Below are 20,474 nucleotides of genomic sequence, written 5' to 3' on the forward strand. Positions count from 1 at the left end.
GTCCACTCACCCTCCTCCCGGTCCACGCACCCTCCTCCCGGTCCACTCACCCTCCTCCCGGTCCATGCACCCTCCTCCCGGTGCACGCACCCTCCTCCCGGTCCATGCACCTTCCTCCCCGAACTCAGTCTGTCTCTGTGTATCACACACCTGTCCGCAGTGTTCTCACCTCAGGTGGGCACAGCGCGGTGGACTGCACTTCCCGCTGCCTGGTTGGTTAATGTTTATCTCCCTCTTGCCAGAGCTTTGTTTTCATTTCATTCAAACAGGTTTGCTCTTTTTACCCACTAAATGGAGACGTTTTAAAGCTCCAACTGCAAGTGCTAAAGTCTATAGCTGGGTCTGCATCTTCCATGATTTTACCTTTTTATGTCACCTCACTTTTTTTTTTTTTTTTTTTGAGACGGAGTCTCGCTCTGTCGCCCAGGCTGGAGTGCAGTGGCGCGATCTCGGCTCACTGCAAGCTCCGCCTCCCGGGCTTACGCCATTCTCCTGCCTCAGCCTCCCGAGTAGCTGGGACCACAGGCGCCCGCCACCTCGCCCGGCTAGTTTTTTTTTTTTTTTATTTTTTAGTAGAGACGGGGTTTCACCGTGTTCGCCAGGATGGTCTCGATCTCCTGACCTCGTGATCCGCCCGTCTCGGCCTCCCAAAGTGCTGGGATTACAGGCTTGAGCCACCGCGCCCGGCCTTTTTTTTTTTTTTTAAGTTATCAGTCAGTTTCCACTGAACCTTGGAAGATGCAAGAATTAAATGGTGGGGTCTTTTATAGGTTTTTTTTTTTTTCTTTTTCCGCAAACAACTTCTGCTGCACTGTTAGGTACCACAGCAAGGCTGTGCTGGCAGAGGCCAGCGTCCTGTGCTGTGACCCACAGACCAGCGGCTCCTTACTCACTCCAATACTGAGGAGTGAGGTGGGTTCTTGTCCCTTTTTACCCTAGGACCTAAATATGGGGTCCTGACTTCTGCTGCTAACCTAGTTAACTGGTAATCTGTCTTTGGTACACTGGGAGCTCTGTGTGCACTAACCTGTGGGCCCCAGGACGCTCTGGGACGGCTGCACAGACGAGAACACAGGCCAGAAGGGTTTGTTAGTGACTTATCTGATGTCACAGGCTGGTCAGCTCAGCTGGGCCACATTCCAGTGGCCCCAGCCCTGTCCCACGTGCCCCCGGCTTTCTCCTGGGAAGCTGCAGGGAAGGGTCCAGCTAGGGCGATGGCAGCTGGGTCCCTGTGGGGCTTCAGAGTGGACACAACTTCCCTGCCAGGGGGCTCGGATCCAGCGGGGCAGGTGGGACCCCGTTTTACAGGTGAGCCGAGAGTCGACCGATCAATGCTCAGGCAGAATTAAAGGGTAAGGTAAACAAAAGGTTTTCACGGCGACGACGCGTCGGGCAAAGGGAAGGCAAAGGAAGAAAGGGTGAAGGGGAAGAGGAAGAAGAGGGGAAGAGGAAGAAAAGAAGAGGGAAGAAAGAAGAAGAGGGAGGCTCTTCCCATGGCCCCGCCTCGCCGCCCTTCCCCCGCCGCTCTGGGCTCTGGCCCCGCCCCGCCCCCGCCCCCGGGCCCCTCCGCCCCCCCCAGCCCTCCGCGCGCCCCGCCCCGCCCCGCCCCGCCCGCCCCGCCCCTTCTCCCTCCCTGCCCAGTATCCGCGCGGCCCGGGAGGAGGCGTCAGGACGCGCGGACACCTGCGAGGCGCGGAGCTCGGCGGACGCGGGAGGGCAGCACCACGGGCGGCAGGTGCGCGCGGGGCGGGTCCTGGAGGGGACGCGGGGGTGACGGGAGGGGGCGCGGGGCGGAGCCGGGCAGGACGCGTTGCGGTCGCTCCCGGAGCGGGGCCGTCTCCCCCGCGCCCCCCTCAGCCCGGCTGGGGACAGGCGCTGGGACCCGGCTCGCGGTCAGGGCGGCCTGGGATCGGCCCCCGCGGCCGCTGCCCGGTGTCCTGCGCTGGGAACTTCGAGGCGCCTGGGGTGCTCGGAGTGGCCGTGGAGGAGCCCCCGCGAGTGTCCAGGCGCCCAGGCCCCCTCCGCATTGTCACGGGGGGCCTCACGCCCCGGCAGGTGTCAACGCCTGGACGGGCTTCTGCCGACGTTCCCTTGGGCACCTCGTAGGGCCACCCTGGGAGCTGTGCCCACCCCTTCCTGCCAGAGCGACGGGGGCCAGTGTTCGGGACGGCGCCCAGGGGCAGGGCTGGAAGGAGGGGTAGCTTGGGGTCAGGCTGGGGTCGAGCCCACATCTGGGGGCTGGGGACAGGCTGGGGAATGTTTTTAGGTAATCTGGAGCGGAGGGTAGCCTGGGGTCCGGTCCACACCTGCATCTTTCATCTGCCTGCTTGTCCCGGGCCGGGGTCGCCTTGGCCACAGATCCCCAAGCGGACAGCGGGAAGGCCGTGGACCGCGGGCTGGGCAGACTCGTCCTAGGAGCCCTTTTGACCCGGCTTGGTTGCGCTGGGCCCTCTGTGGCTCTTCTCCCAGCTGCGGGCCCCTGGCCTGGCTTCAGACCCTTATATAGGATCCTGCCGGAGGGTTGGGCCAGAGGGGGCTCCGGAGCCCAGGCAGGCTCGCTACCTGGAAACTCCCGCCCAGGGGCGTGGCCCGCATGACCCTCACAGAGCCGGGACCTTGAAGGGGTTAAGGTGGCCCGGGCCGCCCAGGCAGGATGTGCCGGCATGGCTGTGGGAGGCCCCAGGATGTGTGGCCACGGGGACCGGCACGGCTGGCCACAAAAATAGAAGTGAGGTCCCCAGGGCTGCAGGCTGCAGAGTGTGGGTGTGGCCCCTCCCTGGCAGGCAGAAGACCCACATGGCCAGGTGGGTGCTGGATGCTGGGACTGAGGAGGAGCCCCTAGCCCTGGGGGGTTCCTAACATGCAAACTGTGGAGCGAGGAGTCCGGGGCTGGTCCTGAGAGCGGAATGCACACCCAGGCATTGCCTGAGTTCTGCAACCTCCATGGGTAGCTGGGGGAACAGGACACCGGGAGCCTGCGGAGCCCTCAGCCCTGGGAGGGGGGGCAGTGAGGACTCTGGGGCCAGCTGGCAGCTAGGTGGGCAGGAGATGGGGGTTTTAAGGCTCCCTCAGGACTCTCCAGCCCTTCCCTATCCTGTGGGGCCAGCCCCGCCCTCCCAGGTCCCAACTTCACCAGGCTGTGCAGGGGTCCCGGTGTCCCCGATTTCACCAGGCTGTGCAGGGGTCCCAGCATCCATGGCTCAAACTTTCACATTGGGTTTCCCCAAGAACCCCCACACCATCTGTGAAATGAGGGAAGCCCTCCCCTGGGGGCCTCACAGAATTGCTGTGAAACCTGAGATTGTGGGAAACTGCTGGAATCCGTGAAGGGTCTGCAAAGTTAGGTGAGCTTAGGAATCTGCAGGCTTTGACAGGGACCCCGTGGCCCGCCTCCCCCATCGCTGTGCTGACTTCAGGACCTGCAGGCACAGCCAGGTGCAGAGGGGAAGGGGCACAGTCATCACCCTCACCAAGGTGATTGGATTTGCTGCAAGATGAAAGGGCTGTGTGCAGCTTCACATCTGTCCTCTGGAATTCAGGTCTCTCCACCGCCCTCCGAGGCCCCCTCCTGAGGTTTCCCTTTAACTGGTCCCGGACTGGGTGGTCCCAGTCTGCTCTGCTGTGGAGATGCACCCTTGCTCACATCGAGGACCCCAGGGAAGACTTTGGTTGGAATCTGAACGTTTATCTTGGAAAGGCAGCCTCTTGGTGACCCAAGGTCCCTTCAGAAGAGAGGCACCGCGGTCTTTACAGCCACGTAATTTCCGTTTGTAATGTGGTGGGAGAAGGCCTGGAATTGACAGAGGGCATGGAGGAGATGAGTGGTGTAGATAGACTGGCCGAGAACACCGCCGGTTGGCAGCCTTTTGTCACCAGTTGAGATGATTTGGGATCATTTTCGGAGGCTCCCGGAGCAGCCACGGTTAGCACTGTGACCAGAAGGATGGAGTTGTCAGGTTCTGGGTGCAGCCCAGCTTTCTGTTCAGCCCACCCCGCTTCACTGTCTGCACTGGCTCCCGAGGACGCTGCGAGACTCTCATGTGGCAGGTGCATGGCTCTGGGCTGCATCTTGGTGACAGGAGCCCCCTGGCATCCCAATGCTGGTTCCTGGGCCCCACCGCAGACCTTCCCACCTCACAGAGGGGACGGGGCCTGCATCTTCAGCAGCTACTCAGTGATGTTTCTAGGCTCCAACTTGAGTCACCAGTGGATTCCCTGTGGAGGGTCCTTCAGAGGACAGCAGGGCACTGGTCAGGGGCATGCTGGCTGAGAGCCCACCCTGAGAGGAGGCCAGGCCAGTGGAGCACAGGGCCCCAGCTTGGAGTGCAGGTGGCAGAGTCTTTAGCGCATGGCCAGCTGGAAGCGGCAGTGGCGCTTTGAGAATTTCAAGTCTTGTCCAGAGGCCTTGGTAACCCCTCACTCACAGGCCTGTTCATGGCAACCCCCTCTTTGGGAAATCTACATCATGAGGGTCACTCCTGGCTTCCTAAAGTGAAGCTGTCTGAGCTTTCAGCCCACGGTAGGATACAGGACACTGTATGGCCACTGAGAAGCTTTTGGATATCTGTGAGGGCCACCATGGTGAACACGGTGGTCAGGAGCCCAGCATGAACCAGACTCAGTGGAGCATCAGGGCTGCCCCGGCCGGCTCTGCGGGTTCACAGGAAGCCTCACTCCTCGTCCCCAAGCATGCCCAGGATCTCCTCGGAGCCCTCAAGGGTCGTCACAGCAGGAACAATGATGGCTCAAGTGGCCACTGGAACCAGAGCTGGGAAGCTGTGGGACGTCCCAGATGAAATGTAGGATGTAAGGCACTGTTGGGGGCCATGCAGCCCCACCTGTTGAGAAAGTGAAGAGCATTACTGACATTTCCATCATGATGTAAGGAAATCAAAGCAAATCTAGTGAGAAAGTGATGCCGTGGAGACTAGAGAGGGTAACCGTGTTTTCTTCACAGTCTCCATCTTCACTTTTCATTCATTAGAGAAATAGCAGAAAGAAAGCAGGAACACCTGTGGGGACAGGCCGGCTTCTGTGCCCAGGTGGGCAGACTAGAGTGGCAGGTGGAGCCGGGTGAGGGCGGCGCTGACTGGCAGTGGGGACCGGAGTGAGGGCCGCAGTCAGGGGTGTCGGCCCAGCACCCGCTCTGTGCCAAGGCCTAGCTGGCCTCTCACCCTGCAGCAGCAGAGACAGCCCTGGAGGTGCCCTGTGGCCCATCCAGCCTCAGCTCCAGCCTGAGCCGCAGCCCTGACCCCGCCCTGACCCTGGCCCCCGCTCCAGCTCTGGGCCATGGCTTTGCAGCCTTCACTCTTTAGGGAAGCTCTCCCAGCTCCGCCTGTCCTGGGGCCGCCGCCCCCACCTCTACACCACGTTATTATTAATACTGGCTATTTGGAGTTGACGCAGTGTCGTGAGTGGCAGCTGTGCGGCGGCGGCGAGGACCTTCCTATCTTTAGGGCCCAGGGCCTGGGATGGGATACAATGTGTGGCCGTGAGCTCACTGCTTCTCTTACATGCCTGGCCAAAGTAATGTCCGCCCAGTCCTCAGCGGCTTCCCCCAGCATGGGCAGGTGCTCCACGGCCTCTGATCCTCTCCGTGCACTACCCAAGCTGGGTACGGGGCATGAGGTGGGCTCATGTTTGTTTTGTTTGCTTGGAGCCTGTGTGCAGAGGAGGCCGCCTGCCCCCTGGGGGTGCCCACACTGCTGCTGAGTAAAGGAACCATCCCTGTGAACCGAGCTCGGCAGGTGCTGGAACTGAGTCCAGGTCCAGCCTTTCACCACTAGCCACTCACAGCCTCCCTCAGGCCCACCCTGCCAGACGCGGCGGCAGCAGGGGTACCGCCCACGGCCATCCAGGCCCTGCTCCTCCTGCCCCAGCATCCTTCACTCCCCCGTGGTGCCCCCACCCCGGGGACCCTCAGCACTAGCCTCCCCTCCTCCATTTGCTATTCCGCTGTTTGTGTCACTTCACCAGCCGGGCGAGGTGGCGGCGCCTGTAGTCCCAGCTACTCGGGAGGCTGAGGCAGGAGAATGGCGTAAACCGGGGAGGCGGAGCTTGCAGTGAGCGGAGATCCGGACACTGCACTCCAGCCTGGGCGACAGAGCCAGACTCCGTCTCAAAAAAAAAACAAAAAAACAAAAAAACAAAAAAACCACACAGGAGCCGGGACGTGTACCAAGTTCTGAACAGTAGCAGCAAAGGGATGAGTTGAACACCGAGGGGTGAGTGTGGGGTGGTCTGGAAGGCCCGTGCCCTGATGTACACCGAGGGGTGAGTGCGTTTGTGGGGTGGGAGTCAAGGCTGTGGAGCTTGTGTGTTGGGGAAGAGGCGGGGGTGGAGAAGCACAGCCTCTCCTGTAAGGGGCGTGGGTGTGGCCCTGGCGTCCCGGAGTGTTTGAGACCTGGACTGTGGGTTGGCAATGGGTATCACCCTGTCCTGGGCAGGCTTCGTCGTCCTTTGGGGCTCCACGTGGTGGGGCAGTGGTTCTCGTGACGGGCCTGCTCTCTAGGGGTGGGCGCTGGTGTTTGCAAAGCTCCCTGGGGACTGACAGCAGCAGCCCCGAGAGCGCCTGTGGGGTGGTCTGGGCACCTGCAGGTCTGACCTGAGGGATGGGGAGGGGGTTTAACTGAAGACAGTGAAGGGGGAGATGTCCCAGCAGGGCCTCTGAGCCACTGGAGCAGGGATTTCAGGTTGGAGGGAGGCAGGCGGCCCCTTCCCAGGGAAATGCCAGGGCAGGAGGGATTTCCCCAGGGAGCTGAGGCCCGGGCAGCAGCAGAACTGGGCGACAGGACGCAGTGTGAGCGCTGGCGTGGAAACCAACGTCCCCGGTGGAGCCGCCGATACCGTTTATTTTTATTTTATTTTATTTCATTTGAGATGGAGTTTCACTGTTGTTGCCCAGGCTGGAGTGCAGTGGTACAATCTCGGCTCACTGCAACCTCTGCCTCCTGGGTTTAAGTGATTCTCGTCCCTCAGCCTCCTGAGTAACTGGGGTGACAGGCACCTGCCACCACACCCGGCTAATTTTTGTATTTTTAGTAGAGACTGGGTTTCGCCATGTTGGCCAGGCTGGTCTCGAACTCCTGACCTGAGGTGATTCGCCTGCATCAGCCTCCCAAAGTGCTGGGATTACAGGCGTGAGCCACAATACAGTTTATTTAAGTAAACTGTTGCCGTCATTATTCCCAGGGAAGGGGTCCTGCGGGTGGGATGCCAACAGTGGGAAGCAGGAGTGAGCCATAATGTGCTGAAAGACAGCACGGCGAGGCACCGCAGGTCCGCACCTGGGAGGGAAGGGCTGCCGGCACGTGCCTCAGAGGCTTTGGTTTGAAATGCGGCTACTAGTTTTCTCTGTACGTCTAAGATTCTTCCCAAAAACTTCGTGTAAGTTTCTTTGCCAAATTTTCAGTGAGGAATTATGCTTTAAAGTTTCTGGAACTCGGAGGACGCTCTCTATGTAGGGGATTTAGAAATGTTTTTAGGTAATCCGAATAAGCAGTCAGCACTGATTTTGAAAGTTTGCCAGTTCGGTGAATTAAATACTGAAACTTGGAGAACTGGGGACTTCTGTGTCTTTGAAACAGGAGTCTAAATGTCAAGGGGGAAAACCTCGGTTATTGTTTTTTCCTTTTCTTCAGCAAAGCAGAAGTCAATAATATGTTTTGCTCCTGCAACCCTTGATTCTGTGTCAGTGTTACAGGAGAAAGTTCCTTGTGTAAGTGAGCCCTGACACAGTAGAAATTGACTGGAGAAGAACGAATTTAGTTTCAAACATACTATCCTCATTGCAGAATAAATACCCCTGAAGGCTGTAACTAGTTATTTCCGTTTTGTTCAAAGCAACAGTTTAAGTCTTTCTGCAGCATGACCTCATTGTCCTTTTAAAATCTTCTTTCTGCAGCCTCATGTTTGACTGTTGGAGATTCATCCTGTGCAAGAGACCTGGAAGCAACAGTTACTCTTCCCCACAACGGCCCAATGAGGCCAAAAAGGAGGAAACGGATCACCAAATTGATGTGTCTGACGTCATCAGCCTTGTTCAAGACACACCAGAGGCCACGGCCACAGGTAGGCGCCGGGTGCTGCGGCCTCGTTTGATTTTGCGGGTCTCACCACTGATTGGACCTGCGCTGTTCTTTGCTATTCTGGTCCTTTTAGAGACTGACAAGGTTTAGATCCTGGGAATGTGTGACCCCCCCAGGTGGCAGGCTGTGGGAGGGGCTTTGAATGGGTTCACATGGCTTTTACCTGCCCAGGTCCAAGTTGGGACGACTTGTCTCAAGATGTGTGGTCGTCGATTTGACTTGGCACTGGTTATCTAAGTGAGTATTTTAAAATGAGTTTGGCTCCGGTTAGAGATCATGAGAAATGTAGTATACCTGAAGGAAACAATTTGTAGGCTTTGCTTCATTCTTTAGAAACAAAAGAGCTATTGTTTGAATTTGTGTGTTTTCGTATTAACATGGCAAAGCCTCAGCTGGTCTCCAGACCAGTGGCCCTGCCTGGGCATCTGGAATTGGCTCCCCTCCGAGGCGAGAGCCGGGCAGGCCTGGGGTGTGAGTGGCCTCTCTGAGCTCAGGCTGACCTCCTGATGCAGGCCAGGCAACGCTTCTCTCTCCAGCCCCTGCCCGTCTGAATGCTCTGCATGTATTTTCTAACCTGAGCAAGGGGCTGAGTTCTCTGTTCCTAGTTTTGCCTGCCTAATTATTTGCTGCCGTTTCTTCCCAAACTGATTCCAAAAGTCAAGTTTTCACTGGACAAAGCCAGTGTGGGCACTCGCCACCCACCGAGGGCAGGCATGGATTTGGTGGCCGGGTGCTGGCTGGCATTGCAAAATCCGTCCTGTGGCTGGACGGGACGTGCAGGTTTCCAGCACCAATGGGGTGGCCGCTGAGCTGAGAAGGGATTTTGATAATTCTGCTACCTGCTCTAAATCCGGCGCTTTCCGGGGCCTTGTCCTAAGCTGGCATCTGTGCTGATTCGTGTGGAGTCTTGGGAGTCCCTGGGTCAAGGCATCATTCTGAGACTTTCGTGTTCTGAGTCCATCCTGTCCCCATCCCACGGCCGCTGCCCTGAGGGCTGGTGCCCGGGGATTCCGTCCTGGTTCGTGTCTTCAGGTGAGAACCGCCCTGGCCCTGTCTTCAGAGTCAGCTCTGTGTGTCTGCCGCTGTAGAAAGAGATGCCACCTGGTGACTGCCGCGTGTCTGTGGTTCCCTGGCCCAGCGGTTCTGGGCCACAGCTCTGCAGACTCTTGCACTTGGAAACCCAGGCTGTTCGTTTAGAGCTGGCTGACTGGGGGTTGCGTTTCGGTGTGGTCACCCCAGCCAGGGTATGTGCTTAGTTTTGCGGGATTAAGAATTTGATTTCCGGGGCCGGGCGTGGTGGCTCAAGCCTGTAATCCCAGCACTTTGGGAGGCCGAGACGGGCGGATCACGAGGTCACAAGATCAAGACCATCCTGGCTAACACAGTGAAACCCCGTCTCTACTAAAAAATACAAAAAACTAGCCGGGCGAGGTGGCGGGCGCCTGTAGTCCCAGCTACTCGGGAGGCTGAGGCAGGAGAATGGCGGGAACCCAGGAGGCGGAAATGAGAGCTGAACCGGCCGCACTGCACTCCAGCCTGAAGCGTGCTTTGAGGAACTCCATCTCAAAAGGAGGTGATTTCCGTCACTTCCCTTGTGTCAGTGACTGTCTGGGAATGAGACACTGAAGACTAGTCTCGGGACCTCCTGGGATTGAGAACCAGGTGTTCGGCGGGCGCGGTGGCTCAAGCCTGTAATCCCAGCACTTTGGGAGGCCCGAGGCGGGCGGATGCGAGGTCTGGGAGGTCCGAGACCATCCCTGGCTAACAAATTGAAACCCGTCTCTACTAAAATACAAAACAGCGGTGAGGTGGTGAGCCTGTAGTCCCAGCTACTCGGGGAGGCTGAGGCAGGAGAATGGCACAAACCAGGAGGCAGGCTTGCAGTGAGCTGAGATCTGGCCACTGCCTCCCAGCCCGGGCTACAAACAAAGACTCCCGTCCGAAAAGAACCAGGTGCTCTCATTCCCTGGCACACCGCCTGCGTCTCTGGGATGTACACACCCGAGAAACCCCGTGAGCCAGGAGGCAGCTACTTCCCCTACAAGGCCCGGCTGAGGCTGTCAGGACAGTGCCTTTTTGTAACTGTCCTGCAGGGGGCTTCAGAAGAGGGCGGGAGTGAGGGGCTACTTAGCGCCTGCAGATAGCTGGCTGCCCTGACTTCTGTGACTGGAAGGTTGTCGAGAGTCTTCCCGTGCTCAGCTTAGCTGAATTAACTGCCCGTGGCTGCTCAGAACCTGGCTGTGGTCAGCACTGGTGCCTTCCCTGGCCTTAAACGTGTGTGGTGCCAGCTCTGGGGCCGAGGAGCTGTGATTGGGAGTTAGAGTTAGGGTTAGAGGTTAGGGTTAGGGTTAGAGGTTAGGGGTTAGGGGTGAGGAATGGGAGTGTTAAAGGGAGGTAGGATAGTGTTTAGAATAAAACAGGTTCGGACTAGGAGTTAGGGGTGAGGTTAGGAGTTAAAGTTAGAAAGTAGGTTAAGATTAGGGAGTAAGGGTAGAGTGTTAGGGTAGAGTATGTTAAGTAAAACAGGTTAGGACTAAGGTTAAGGTTAGGGTGAAGGTTCGGGAAGGTTAAAGTTAAAGTAAAGGTTGAGTTAGGAGTAGGAGTGTAGAGTGTTAGGGGTAGGGGTAGGTGTTAGGGGTAGGGGTAGGTGTTAGGGGTAGGGATAGTGTTTGGGGTAAGGCAGGTTTAGGACTAGGGTTAGGGGAACCCTCGCAACTGACCCAAGTGCTCCTATTATTTCTCAATGTACCGAGCTCTCCCAGGCTCAGGAGTGTGTTGGGGTGCACCGGGCACCAGCCATGGAACAGAGCCTGGGCCCACGCTCTGGCTTTGCTCCTGCCCCTGCCGTCCCTGCAAGCTCGGGCGGGTCGGCCTTGCACTGTGGACGGCAGGAGTAGCAGCCAGGCAGCTGCTGTGAGGAGCCCAGATGTGTGGCTGGTCAGAGCACCCACTCAGCAAGCCGTGGCTCTTAATCATGTCACATCTGACTTCTTCCCCCTCTAACTTCGCGAAACCTCTCTGATCCCTGAGTCCTGGAGGCCCAGGGCTGGCTTTACCGATAAGCCCTTTAGGCAGCTTCCCTCTAACCCTGGACTCCAGGGGATTGGACGATAATCTGCTTAGCGTTCTGAGCGGTGAAGCCCTTCTGGCTGTCCTTGCCTCGTCTGCTCTGTGGAAAGAGAAGTGTGCTGTGTGGACTGTGGCCTGCGGGAGAACCACACTCAGCTCTCAGGCCCTGCCTGCACCACACCTGCTCTGTCTCCACGTCACCTGGGCCTTGGCAACGTCCCTCCAGCCCAGCTGGCCTGGAGACCCTTGGTGTTGATGAAACCTGTTTGTATCAGAACAATTTTGAAATTAGTAATAGGTTTTTATTGTCATAAAATAGACACCCATGAAATTTGCCATTTTAACTACTGTTAAGTGTAGAGTTCCCTGGTATTATATATTTAACACCGTTGTACAGCCATCACCAGCGTCCATTTTCAGAACTTTCTCATCTTCTCTGAAACTCTGTCTCCATTAAACACCCACTCCCATTCCCCCTGTTGGAAATAACAGCTCGATGTTGCAAAGAAAACAAGCACCTAAATAAGGATTTCTCAACAAGGCAAATTTACTTCTGCAGAAGGGTGCTGCTCACTCTTCTGGTCACTGCAAGAGCACACAGAACAAAGCAGGGAAGGGATTTTCATCCCTAATGCAGCCAGTCCCCGATGCTGTGTCCGGTCCCCATTGGCTGGAGTCAGACCACACAATCTAAGCTGATCCCGACTGGCTACTTCACACGGAGCAGGGGTGGGGGCTACAGCAGTGGGAGGAGCAGTTTCAGAACTAAGGGCACCAAATAAGGAATAGATGTGGGTTGTTACAAATTGGGAACAGATGTGGTTTACAGATTGGGAACGGCAGGAAGGTCGTTAACCTTAATTAGGGGCAAGGAGGCAAGGAAGTTAGGCTTTGAACGTAGAGGACAAAGAACGAGGGAGTTCAAGTGGAACCTTTGAAGAGGAACTCACGGTATCCAACACCCCTGCCCCCAGCCCGACACCCACCATCCTACTTTCTTTCTCTCTGAGATTGACTTCTCTAGGGACCTCATGTAACTGGAGGTTATTACACTGGGCATAACGTTCTGAGGTTCATCTGTGTTGTACCGTGTGACACAATTTCCTTCGTTTTTAAGACTGAGTAATAGTCCACGGTGTGGGTGGGACCACATCTGTTTCTTCACTCATTCATCAGTGGATGTTTGGGTCACAGCCGCCTCTGCTATTGTGAATAACGCTCCTATGAACACGGTGTGCAAATACCGGTGTGGGCGCCTGCTTTCAGGCCTTGGGGTTACCTCTCTGGAAGTGGAATTGCTGAATCCTACACGTATTTGCTTTGAAACCGTGACAGAAGGTGATTCCCCCGGTTCTACCTTTGTTTTCCTGCTGGGCGAGGAACAGCGTCCCGTCCAGCTTCCACATTCTCAGTCAACAGACACTTGTCTTTGAGAAGGTCATAGGAGGCCTGGGCCCTGCTGGGTAAACAGTGACGAGCTTATTTTCCAGCTCACTCAGTGCCGTCTGAAGCTGTCTGTTGGCTCTTGCTTTCCTTCAGGTTTCTTCATTTCAGCTCCGTGACAGTGTTCGACTGCGTTGTTTCGGTGACTCTGTGATTAACTGGTTCACAGTCAGCTATGGGAGGCCCTCTAATCTGAGGGGACACTCTGCAGACAGGCCTCCTCAGGGCTCCTGCCTGAGCCTGCAGCGTTTTGTAAGCTGACTCACTCCACTGAAGGTCAGCTGTCACAGGTGTGCTGCAGGATTTGCAGGTGAACGGGAAAGGCGTGGCCAGCATCAGCTCCCTAAGGCTTCTGGAGCTCACCCTCTGCGGCCTGTCTCGTTGAGAACAGCAAGTGCCCGCAGGAATGTGCACACACGCGTACGTACACACATGCACACATGGTGCATTTCCATGGGGTGCGTGTGGAGCTTGCCTGGCTCTCCTCTCCCTGGCAGTGCTTTCCTATCAAAACACCAGCGCCCGCTCCAGCGTGAGTGCGTGGCCTTGCTCTTCAGTGGTGTGTAATGCGTTCTGGCTCTGGTGGGCCAGGTGAGAGCAGAGGTCTGGGAACATGCTGTTCAACCTCTGTGGAAGAACCTCTATCGTCTTAGAATTGAGGGTGAGAGAGCAGGAGGATTCATGCAACTTCCTCGTACAGTAGAGGTGAGGGCCCCGGCACAGGCGAGCGCCTCTAGCTCTAGGGTGGCTTGCGGGCTTCCTGTTAGAAACTCCATCTATCCCCGTTGGTCAGTGGTGTCTTTGAAGATGCCAGTGACTTTTGTCCCAGCAAACCTTTGAGCATCACACTGTTCAGGTGCTGGCAAAGCTTTGTGGATAAAAGAACAAGTGGAAGACACAGGGCGAAAGGAGAGCAGCACAGAAACAGACACGGTTGCCGCCTTGGGTGGAGTCTTGACGTTGCTGTTTCTATGTCAAGAAGCCTTGGAGCATGGATGAGTCTGTGGCTGGACCTAACACTTCCATGCTTTACGGTAGGAGATTGCACAGGATTCTGAGGAGGTACCTGGGGGCAGGCAGGAGGGTTGGGAAGCACTTCGGGAAGGACCAAGACTCGCCCCAGCCTTGAGAAGGGATGGGGCTGCCGCATTCAGATATGAGTCTCACGGAGGGGTTTGCAGAGACAATCAGCTGGAACTGAAACTGTACTTTGGGGAAGGGGAAAATGATCACAGGAAACAGACGCTTGGAAGAAAAGTGGCTTTTTGGCTATCCGCAGTGTTCTAGCCGCGGAATAATTAGCGGCTTGGTGAATCCGCCAGTGTTCCTGGCCGCGGAGGGCCATAGTCATGCGGCTTGGTGGAGAATCCGCCGAGTGTTCTAGCCGCGAGACCCATGGTCAGCGGCAGTGGGAGAATCCGCCGATGTTCCCTGGCACGGGCCATAGTGGCTTGGTGGAGAATCTCGGTGTTCCTAGCGCGGGTCATAGTCCGCGGCTTGGTGGAGATCTCGGTGTTCCTGTACGGGCCATGAGTCAGCGGCTTGGTGGAGAATCCGCAGTGTTCCTGGCACGAGGCCATAGTGCTGGCTTAGTGGAGAATCCTCGGTGTTCCTGGCAGACCCATAGTGCGTGGCAGTGGAGAATCCAGCGGTGTTCCTAGCCGCGGGCCATAGTCGCGGCTTGGTGGAGAATCCGCAGTGTTCCTGGCACGGGCCATAGTCGTGGCTTGGTGGAGAATCCTCGGTGTTCCTGCACGGGTCATAGTCGCGGCTTGGTGGAGAATCCTCGGTGTTCTTGCGGGCCATAATCGCTGACTTAGTGGAGGCCTCGCGGTGTTCTAGCGGGCCATAGTCGTGACGGTGGAGAATCCGCGGTGTTCCTGGCCGCAGGCCATGAGTAAAACAACAGTGGAGAATCCTGGGGTGTTCCTGGCACAGCGGGTCATAGTCGGCGGCTTGGTGGAGAATCTCGGTGGTGTTCACAGCCTGGGCCATAGTCGCGGCTTGGTGGAGAATCCTCGGTGTTCCTGGCACGGGCCATAGTCGCGGCTTGGTGGAGAATCCTCGGTGTTCCTGGCACGCGGGTCATAGTCGCGGCTTGGTGGAGAATCCTCGGTGTTCCTGGCCGCGAGGGCCATAGTGTGACTTGGTGGAGAATCCTGGGGTGTTCCTGGCATGGGCCATAGTGGCGGCTTGGTGGAGAATCCGCCGGTGTTCCTGTGGCATGGGCCATGGTCGGCGGCCAGTGGAGAATCCGGTGTTCCTGGCATGGGTCATGGTAGCGGCAGTGGGAGAATCCTCGGTATTTGTGGCATAGGCCATAGTGGCGGCAGTGGAGAATCCCTCGGTGTTCCTAATAGCACGGGTCATGGTCAGCGGCTTGGTGGAGAGAATCCTCGGTGTTCCTGGCCACGAGGCCATAGTGTGACTTGGTGGAGAATCCTGGGGTGTTCCTTTTACGGGCCATAGTCAGCTGACGGTGGAGAATCTCGGTGTTCCTGTGCGGGCCATAGTCAGCGGCTTGGTGGAGATCCTCGGTGTTCCTGGCACGGGTCATAGTCGCGGCTTGGTGGAGAATCCTCGGTGTTCCTGGCACGGGCCATAGTCGCGGCTTGGTGGAGAATCCTCGGTGTTCCTGGCACGGGTCATAGTCGCGGCTTGGTGGAGAATCACCAATTCATTTCATAGCGGGCCATAGTGATGGCGGCTTGGTGGAGAATCCTCGGTGTTCCTGGCACGGGTCATAGTCGCGGCTTGGTGGAGAATCCTCGGTGTTCCTGGCATGGGTCATAGTCGCGGCTTGGTGGAGAATGGCTGAATCCTGGTGGCTGTGGCCTTTGCAGAGGCTATAGTTGTGCCTTCGCGAATCTGACAGGGGAGGATGTGTTTCTTCACATCTTCAGCTCCTTCTATGGTTGGGCGCTAGCCATTGTATGCTGATGGGCTGGTTTCTCTTGGACCACAGAAGATGTTCTTTAATAATTTGGTAGACTCTGGACTTGAAACTTTCTGGTTCTTCGTGCGGTTCTCAAAGCTCATGATTTTCCTGGAAGATTCGTTGCTTTTTCCTTGCGTGCCATTTAGTGTTGCAGAAAACAGCTCTGAGAAAAGGCAATCTCAGCAGCACGCCGGGTTAAAGAACAGCGCCTGTCGGGAGGATGGGCACCCGCCGCGCTCTCCACGCATCTTTTCTTTGTAGTTCTGTGAGTCTCGAGTGAGATGGTCTCTGAAGATGAACATGTTGTTTGTGGAAATGGCACTTGCAGTGTGGCTGTCAGTGATTAACTTCTCGTTTTCAACCTTTCCTGATTCCTCAGCATCTTGTCTACTTGGACTTTGTGTGTTACTCAGGAAGCTGGCAGGAATTCCTCATTTTTTAAAGGACATAAGTTCAGTGCGTATGAACCTCCAGACATTTGGGAATGAGTTGTGTTACTGGTTAATGTTGGAAGCATGGCTGGTATCGGCTCGTGTCCAATGCCAAGGGTGTGGGCAGCTTCCCAAGGCCAGGTGAGATGCCGGCATGGGGGCACAGGTGCTCTGACTCACCAGGGCTCCCGTGTTAGGGGGATGGAGTGGACCACCATCCCACTTGCACAGGGGTCTCCTGGTCTCCCGAGCACCCTCTGATTCAAGGGTGCCTAAATGGACTGTTCTGAAAGCAATTGGCTGGAGTATTTTTCATCTTTTAATTAAAACGAATGTGACATATTACCTGAAGCCAGGAATAACTGTTCTGAGCTGCTGGAGAGACTCCTCAGGTGAACGGAAGGTGTCTGAAGACAGCAGGCAGCTTCTCTCCCACGAGCCCCTTCTCAGAGCCAGAGCAGCTTCTTCACGCCCCGGAGCACACGTGATTCTGTGAGTGTATCAGAAAGTTAGGGGTTTTCTGCCTAACTGCGTGCTCGACAATATGTGCTCTATGATTCAAGTCGGATTTCTCCTCTGAAGAAAGTGTGTTTGACATTACAGAATCAAAGGTGAGCATCACTAGTCACCAGCATGTCAGACAGAAACACCAGGCTTGTGGGTTTTGTTTTTTTGTTTTTTTGTTTGTTTGTTTTAGACAGAGTCTCGCCCTGTCGCACAGGGTGGAGTGCAGTGGTGTGATCTTGCAACATCCACCTCCTGGGTTCAAGCAATTCTCCTGCCTCAGTCTCCTGAGTAGCTGGGACTACAGGTGCACACCACCGCACCTGGCTAATTTTTGTATTTTTAGTAGAGACAGGGTTTCACCATGTTGGCCAGGATGGTCTCGATCTCCTAACCTCGTGATCTGCCTACCTCAGCCTCCCGAAGTGCTGGGGTTACAGGTGTTAACCACCACGCCCGGCCCATGCTTATGTTTATTCACGCTGCTCTCAGCTTTGCCGAGGGGATGATCTGGAGAGGGGGATTCACTTGGTTTGAACTGTTCCCGCTGCAAAGAAATTCTCTCCCTCCCACTTGCCTTGTCCACGTCTGGGTTAAGATTCTGCCCATCTGTCCGGGACTGGGTTAAGATTCTGCCCATCTGTCCGGGACTGGTAAAAACACTGCCTGTTCCCGAGGAAGCCCCGTAACCAACCTCTCCCCAGATGTCTAATCCCTCGCTTGCGATTCCAGCAGAGGGCTCAGCATCTCGTCCACAGCCAGCCAGTGTCCTGCCAGTCTCGGGAGGCACTTGGCAGCATGAGTACGTCCTTCGCCCCTGTGTCTACAGACCCGGCCTCCCCGCCCAGCATGGATTGAAACCGGGCTAAGGCGTTGATCCCAGTGGGCTGTCTTCAGGGGTTTGGGACAGGCCTGACCCTTCACCCCAGCGTTCTGTGCAAACGTCTTCATCAGGAGTGCACTTGGGAGGTCCTACACTAGCACAGAGGTGGGCAGCCAATGGATCTGTGAACTCGAATGCAGTGCTCAGTGGCATTTGGAGGAGAGTCTAGTAACCAAGAGGATGAATCCCTTTGAAGGATCTGATGGAAACAAGAAATGAAGAGGGTGTTTTGTCTTGTTTTGTTTTGTTTGTTTGTTTTATGAGACGGAGTCTTGCTCTGTTGCCCAGGCTGGATGGAGTGCAGTGGTGCAATCTCAGCTCACTGTGGCCTCTGCCTCCTGGGTTCCAGCGATTCTCGTGCCTCAGCCTCCCAAGTAGCGGGGATTACAGGCATGCACTACCACACCCTGGCTAATTTTTGTATTTTTAGTAGAGACGGGGTTTCACCATGTTGGCCAGGCTGGTTTCAAACTCCTGACCTCAAGTGATCCGCCCGCCTCGGCCTCCCAAAGTGCTGGGATTACAGGCGTGAGCCACGGTGCCTGGCCAAGAAATGAAGAGATTTTACTACCTGAACCTTACAACTGTACCTGAAAAATCACCAAGAAGACTGACCAGCAAATGAAAACCTGGAAAAAAAAAATTGCAACAAAGGATAGGTGTTTATCTACGTATCCGTCTTACAGAGCAGAGTGAAAAAGAGGCACGCGTTCATAGAAAGTGAATATAAAGCTTGCACAGAAATAGTCTGACCTGTTCAGTTTAAAGAAATGTAATACCACAAGGTCTCTTTCTCTTTCCATTTTTATGGCCAAAAATTCCAGGCCTGCAGGTAGGAATTCCAGTCCTTATCGATATAATCGATATACTGGAAAACAATTGATGTGAGTAAAAGTCTTCAAATATTTTTAGTTTTCAGTCAGCAATGTCCACTTCTAAGAATTTAAACGAAGAGAATGATAAAAATATTGTCACAAACATTCATGAACAACGGTGATCATCACAGCTGTTATTTATAATTATGAACACTTGCAGGAAAGCAAAATTATAGCAGTAGGGGTTTGGAAATGATTTAGTTGTTGAGATCGTAATTCTCCCTGGTACATGTTACCCTAGAATAAGTGAAATTGCCAGCTTTAAAAACGATACACAGTCTTCAATTTTGTAAACACCAAATATGTGCAGTTTTGTAAAAGACTTAAGATATGCACCTAAATATGAATGTTTTTCATCATCCATGTGCCATTTGTTCTTTTTGTTTTTCTGCACAGGGAAACCTTCTTATCTCTCTTACCTCTGTCAGAATAAATGTTTCTTACAACAGGAAATTAGACTGAAAACCAGTAGGCATGAGTGGGGCTCGGGCTTCCTGCTCCCCCACCGCACCCCTGTTCTTGCCGCTGGTGCCGGTGGAGAGCTCTTCTCGCCCTCACCTTCCTGGGGGCTGTCTCGCAGGGACTGAGGGGTGTTAATTACCTAACACTTTTCAAAGGGAAAGTATTTTGTGGGAGAATTCGTCTGGAATTCTGCTGGAGGCATCTTGGAGAAACAGCTGCGTGTAAATAAAGCCACAGTCACAATGCAGGCCAGAGGGCCCAGCACTATCCCAGAATCTGGGGGATGGGGGCGGGGCGGGGGTGCGGCTGCCTCTCTCGCCCCTGCCCTGGGACCTGGCCGCTCTTCGGTGTCAGCTGGTGCAGTGCGTGGTGATGGGGCTGGCATTGAACCCCTGCAGGTCTTTGGGAGCTTGTCCTGGCGGTGAGTGGTTAATGCCAAGGCCCCCTCAGGAGCCTAAGCCCATTATTTTCCAAACCAGGTCAGTGACTCCAGAAGATCCAGAAGCCGGGTCTGGTCCGAGGGGATGGCCAGAGGGAGCCCGTTTGCAATGTCCCACGGCCAGGATGGGTCTGGCTGGCCGGTCCCCGTGTCTAAACATGTAGCCTTGGGTCCCAGGGTCTGTCTGCAGCTCCACCCAGCACCATCCATGCAGGGTGTACACCCAGACACTCTCCTGCCTCGTGTCTGCTCCACGCAGCTGCTCGTCCTGGGCGCCCACCAGGTTCTTCTCTCCCAACGTGGCCACCCTATTGGCCGTGGGTCCTGCCTGCTGCAGGCTCCTCTGGGAATGGCCCAGCCACCATGCTCCTCTGAAACCCTCCCTCACTTCCAGAGACCTGGGCCCCGGGCCTCACCCAAGCCCCTGCTGTGGTCACCTGGGCTGCAGGCGTCCTCTCAGGTGTCTCAGCCGTGGACCCGGTGCCTCCTTCTGTCTTCGTCTCCTTCCCAGAGGCCGAGTGCGTGGCGGGCCTGCGCCAGCCCTTCCTCACAGAATACCTAGAACCTCACACAGATGCACCGAGCAACGATTTCTTACATCTTCCTCTCTTCCAACTTCCTTCCTTCTAGGAACAAATGTGATCTTTGATCACTGGGTTTTCCCCTAAACATTACTGAGCTGTGCCGTCAGATTTCAGACTTCAGGTACCTCAAGGAAAGGAGGTTCTGTTTAGCAGCAGAGAAGAGAAAGGCTACATGCAGACTAAGTGGCTAATCCGCCAAGAATAGGAATGAGATGAGTGTACTTTGAATCTTTTTTAAAAAGAAAAAGCAATGTCTTCATTGAGTAAGTTCTACCCCACCCTCGCCAAGAGTCACGTGGCCCACGAGGCGGCCATGCATGTGGCCCGAGTCCCTTGTTCTGTGGTTTCCCATCCGCGGGCCCAGCAGTGTCGGTTAACATGTGTCTCTGTCCCGTGTTTAGTTTATTCAGAACCTGAACCAGGTCCGGGACGGCACCTTTCTCTTCAGGCGATTTCAGAGTGGTGCTCTCCATCTTGGGAGTGGGTGATCTCTGGGTGTGAGTGTCCGGGGACGTCGGCAGCCAGGGGTCATTGTTGCTTAGATCTATTAATTTATTCTTTTTTTTTTTTTTTTTTTTTTTTTTTTGAGATAGAGCCTCGCTCTGTCACCCAGGCTGGAGTGCAGTGGTGCAATCTCAGCCCACTTCAACCACTGTCTCCTGGGTTCAAGCAGTTCTCCTGCCTCAGCCTCCCAAGTAGCTGGGATTACAGGCACACACCACCACATCTGGCTAATTTTTGTATTTTTAGTAGAGACAA

At 55.4% G+C, this 20,474-nt stretch overlaps 1 protein-coding gene across 3 annotated transcripts in view; it reads left to right on the forward strand.

The window, feature by feature from the left end:
- Positions 1-1,638: 1,638 nt before the first annotated feature.
- Positions 1,639-20,474, forward strand: part of MCF2L (MCF.2 cell line derived transforming sequence like) — a 198,337-nt gene continuing 179,501 nt past the window's right edge. For all 3 annotated transcript variants that reach the window (XM_031655679.1, XM_031655680.1, XM_031655681.1), the window contains exons 1-2: positions 1,639-1,735; positions 7,904-8,070. In XM_031655679.1, the coding sequence (XP_031511539.1) occupies positions 7,908-8,070 (163 nt within the window). In that variant the 5' untranslated portion in view covers positions 1,639-1,735; positions 7,904-7,907. The remainder of the gene's footprint in view (positions 1,736-7,903; positions 8,071-20,474) is intronic.

This window comes from Papio anubis, chromosome 15 (genome assembly GCF_008728515.1).
Source record: "Papio anubis isolate 15944 chromosome 15, Panubis1.0, whole genome shotgun sequence".
NCBI classification, from domain to species: domain Eukaryota; kingdom Metazoa; phylum Chordata; class Mammalia; order Primates; family Cercopithecidae; genus Papio; species Papio anubis.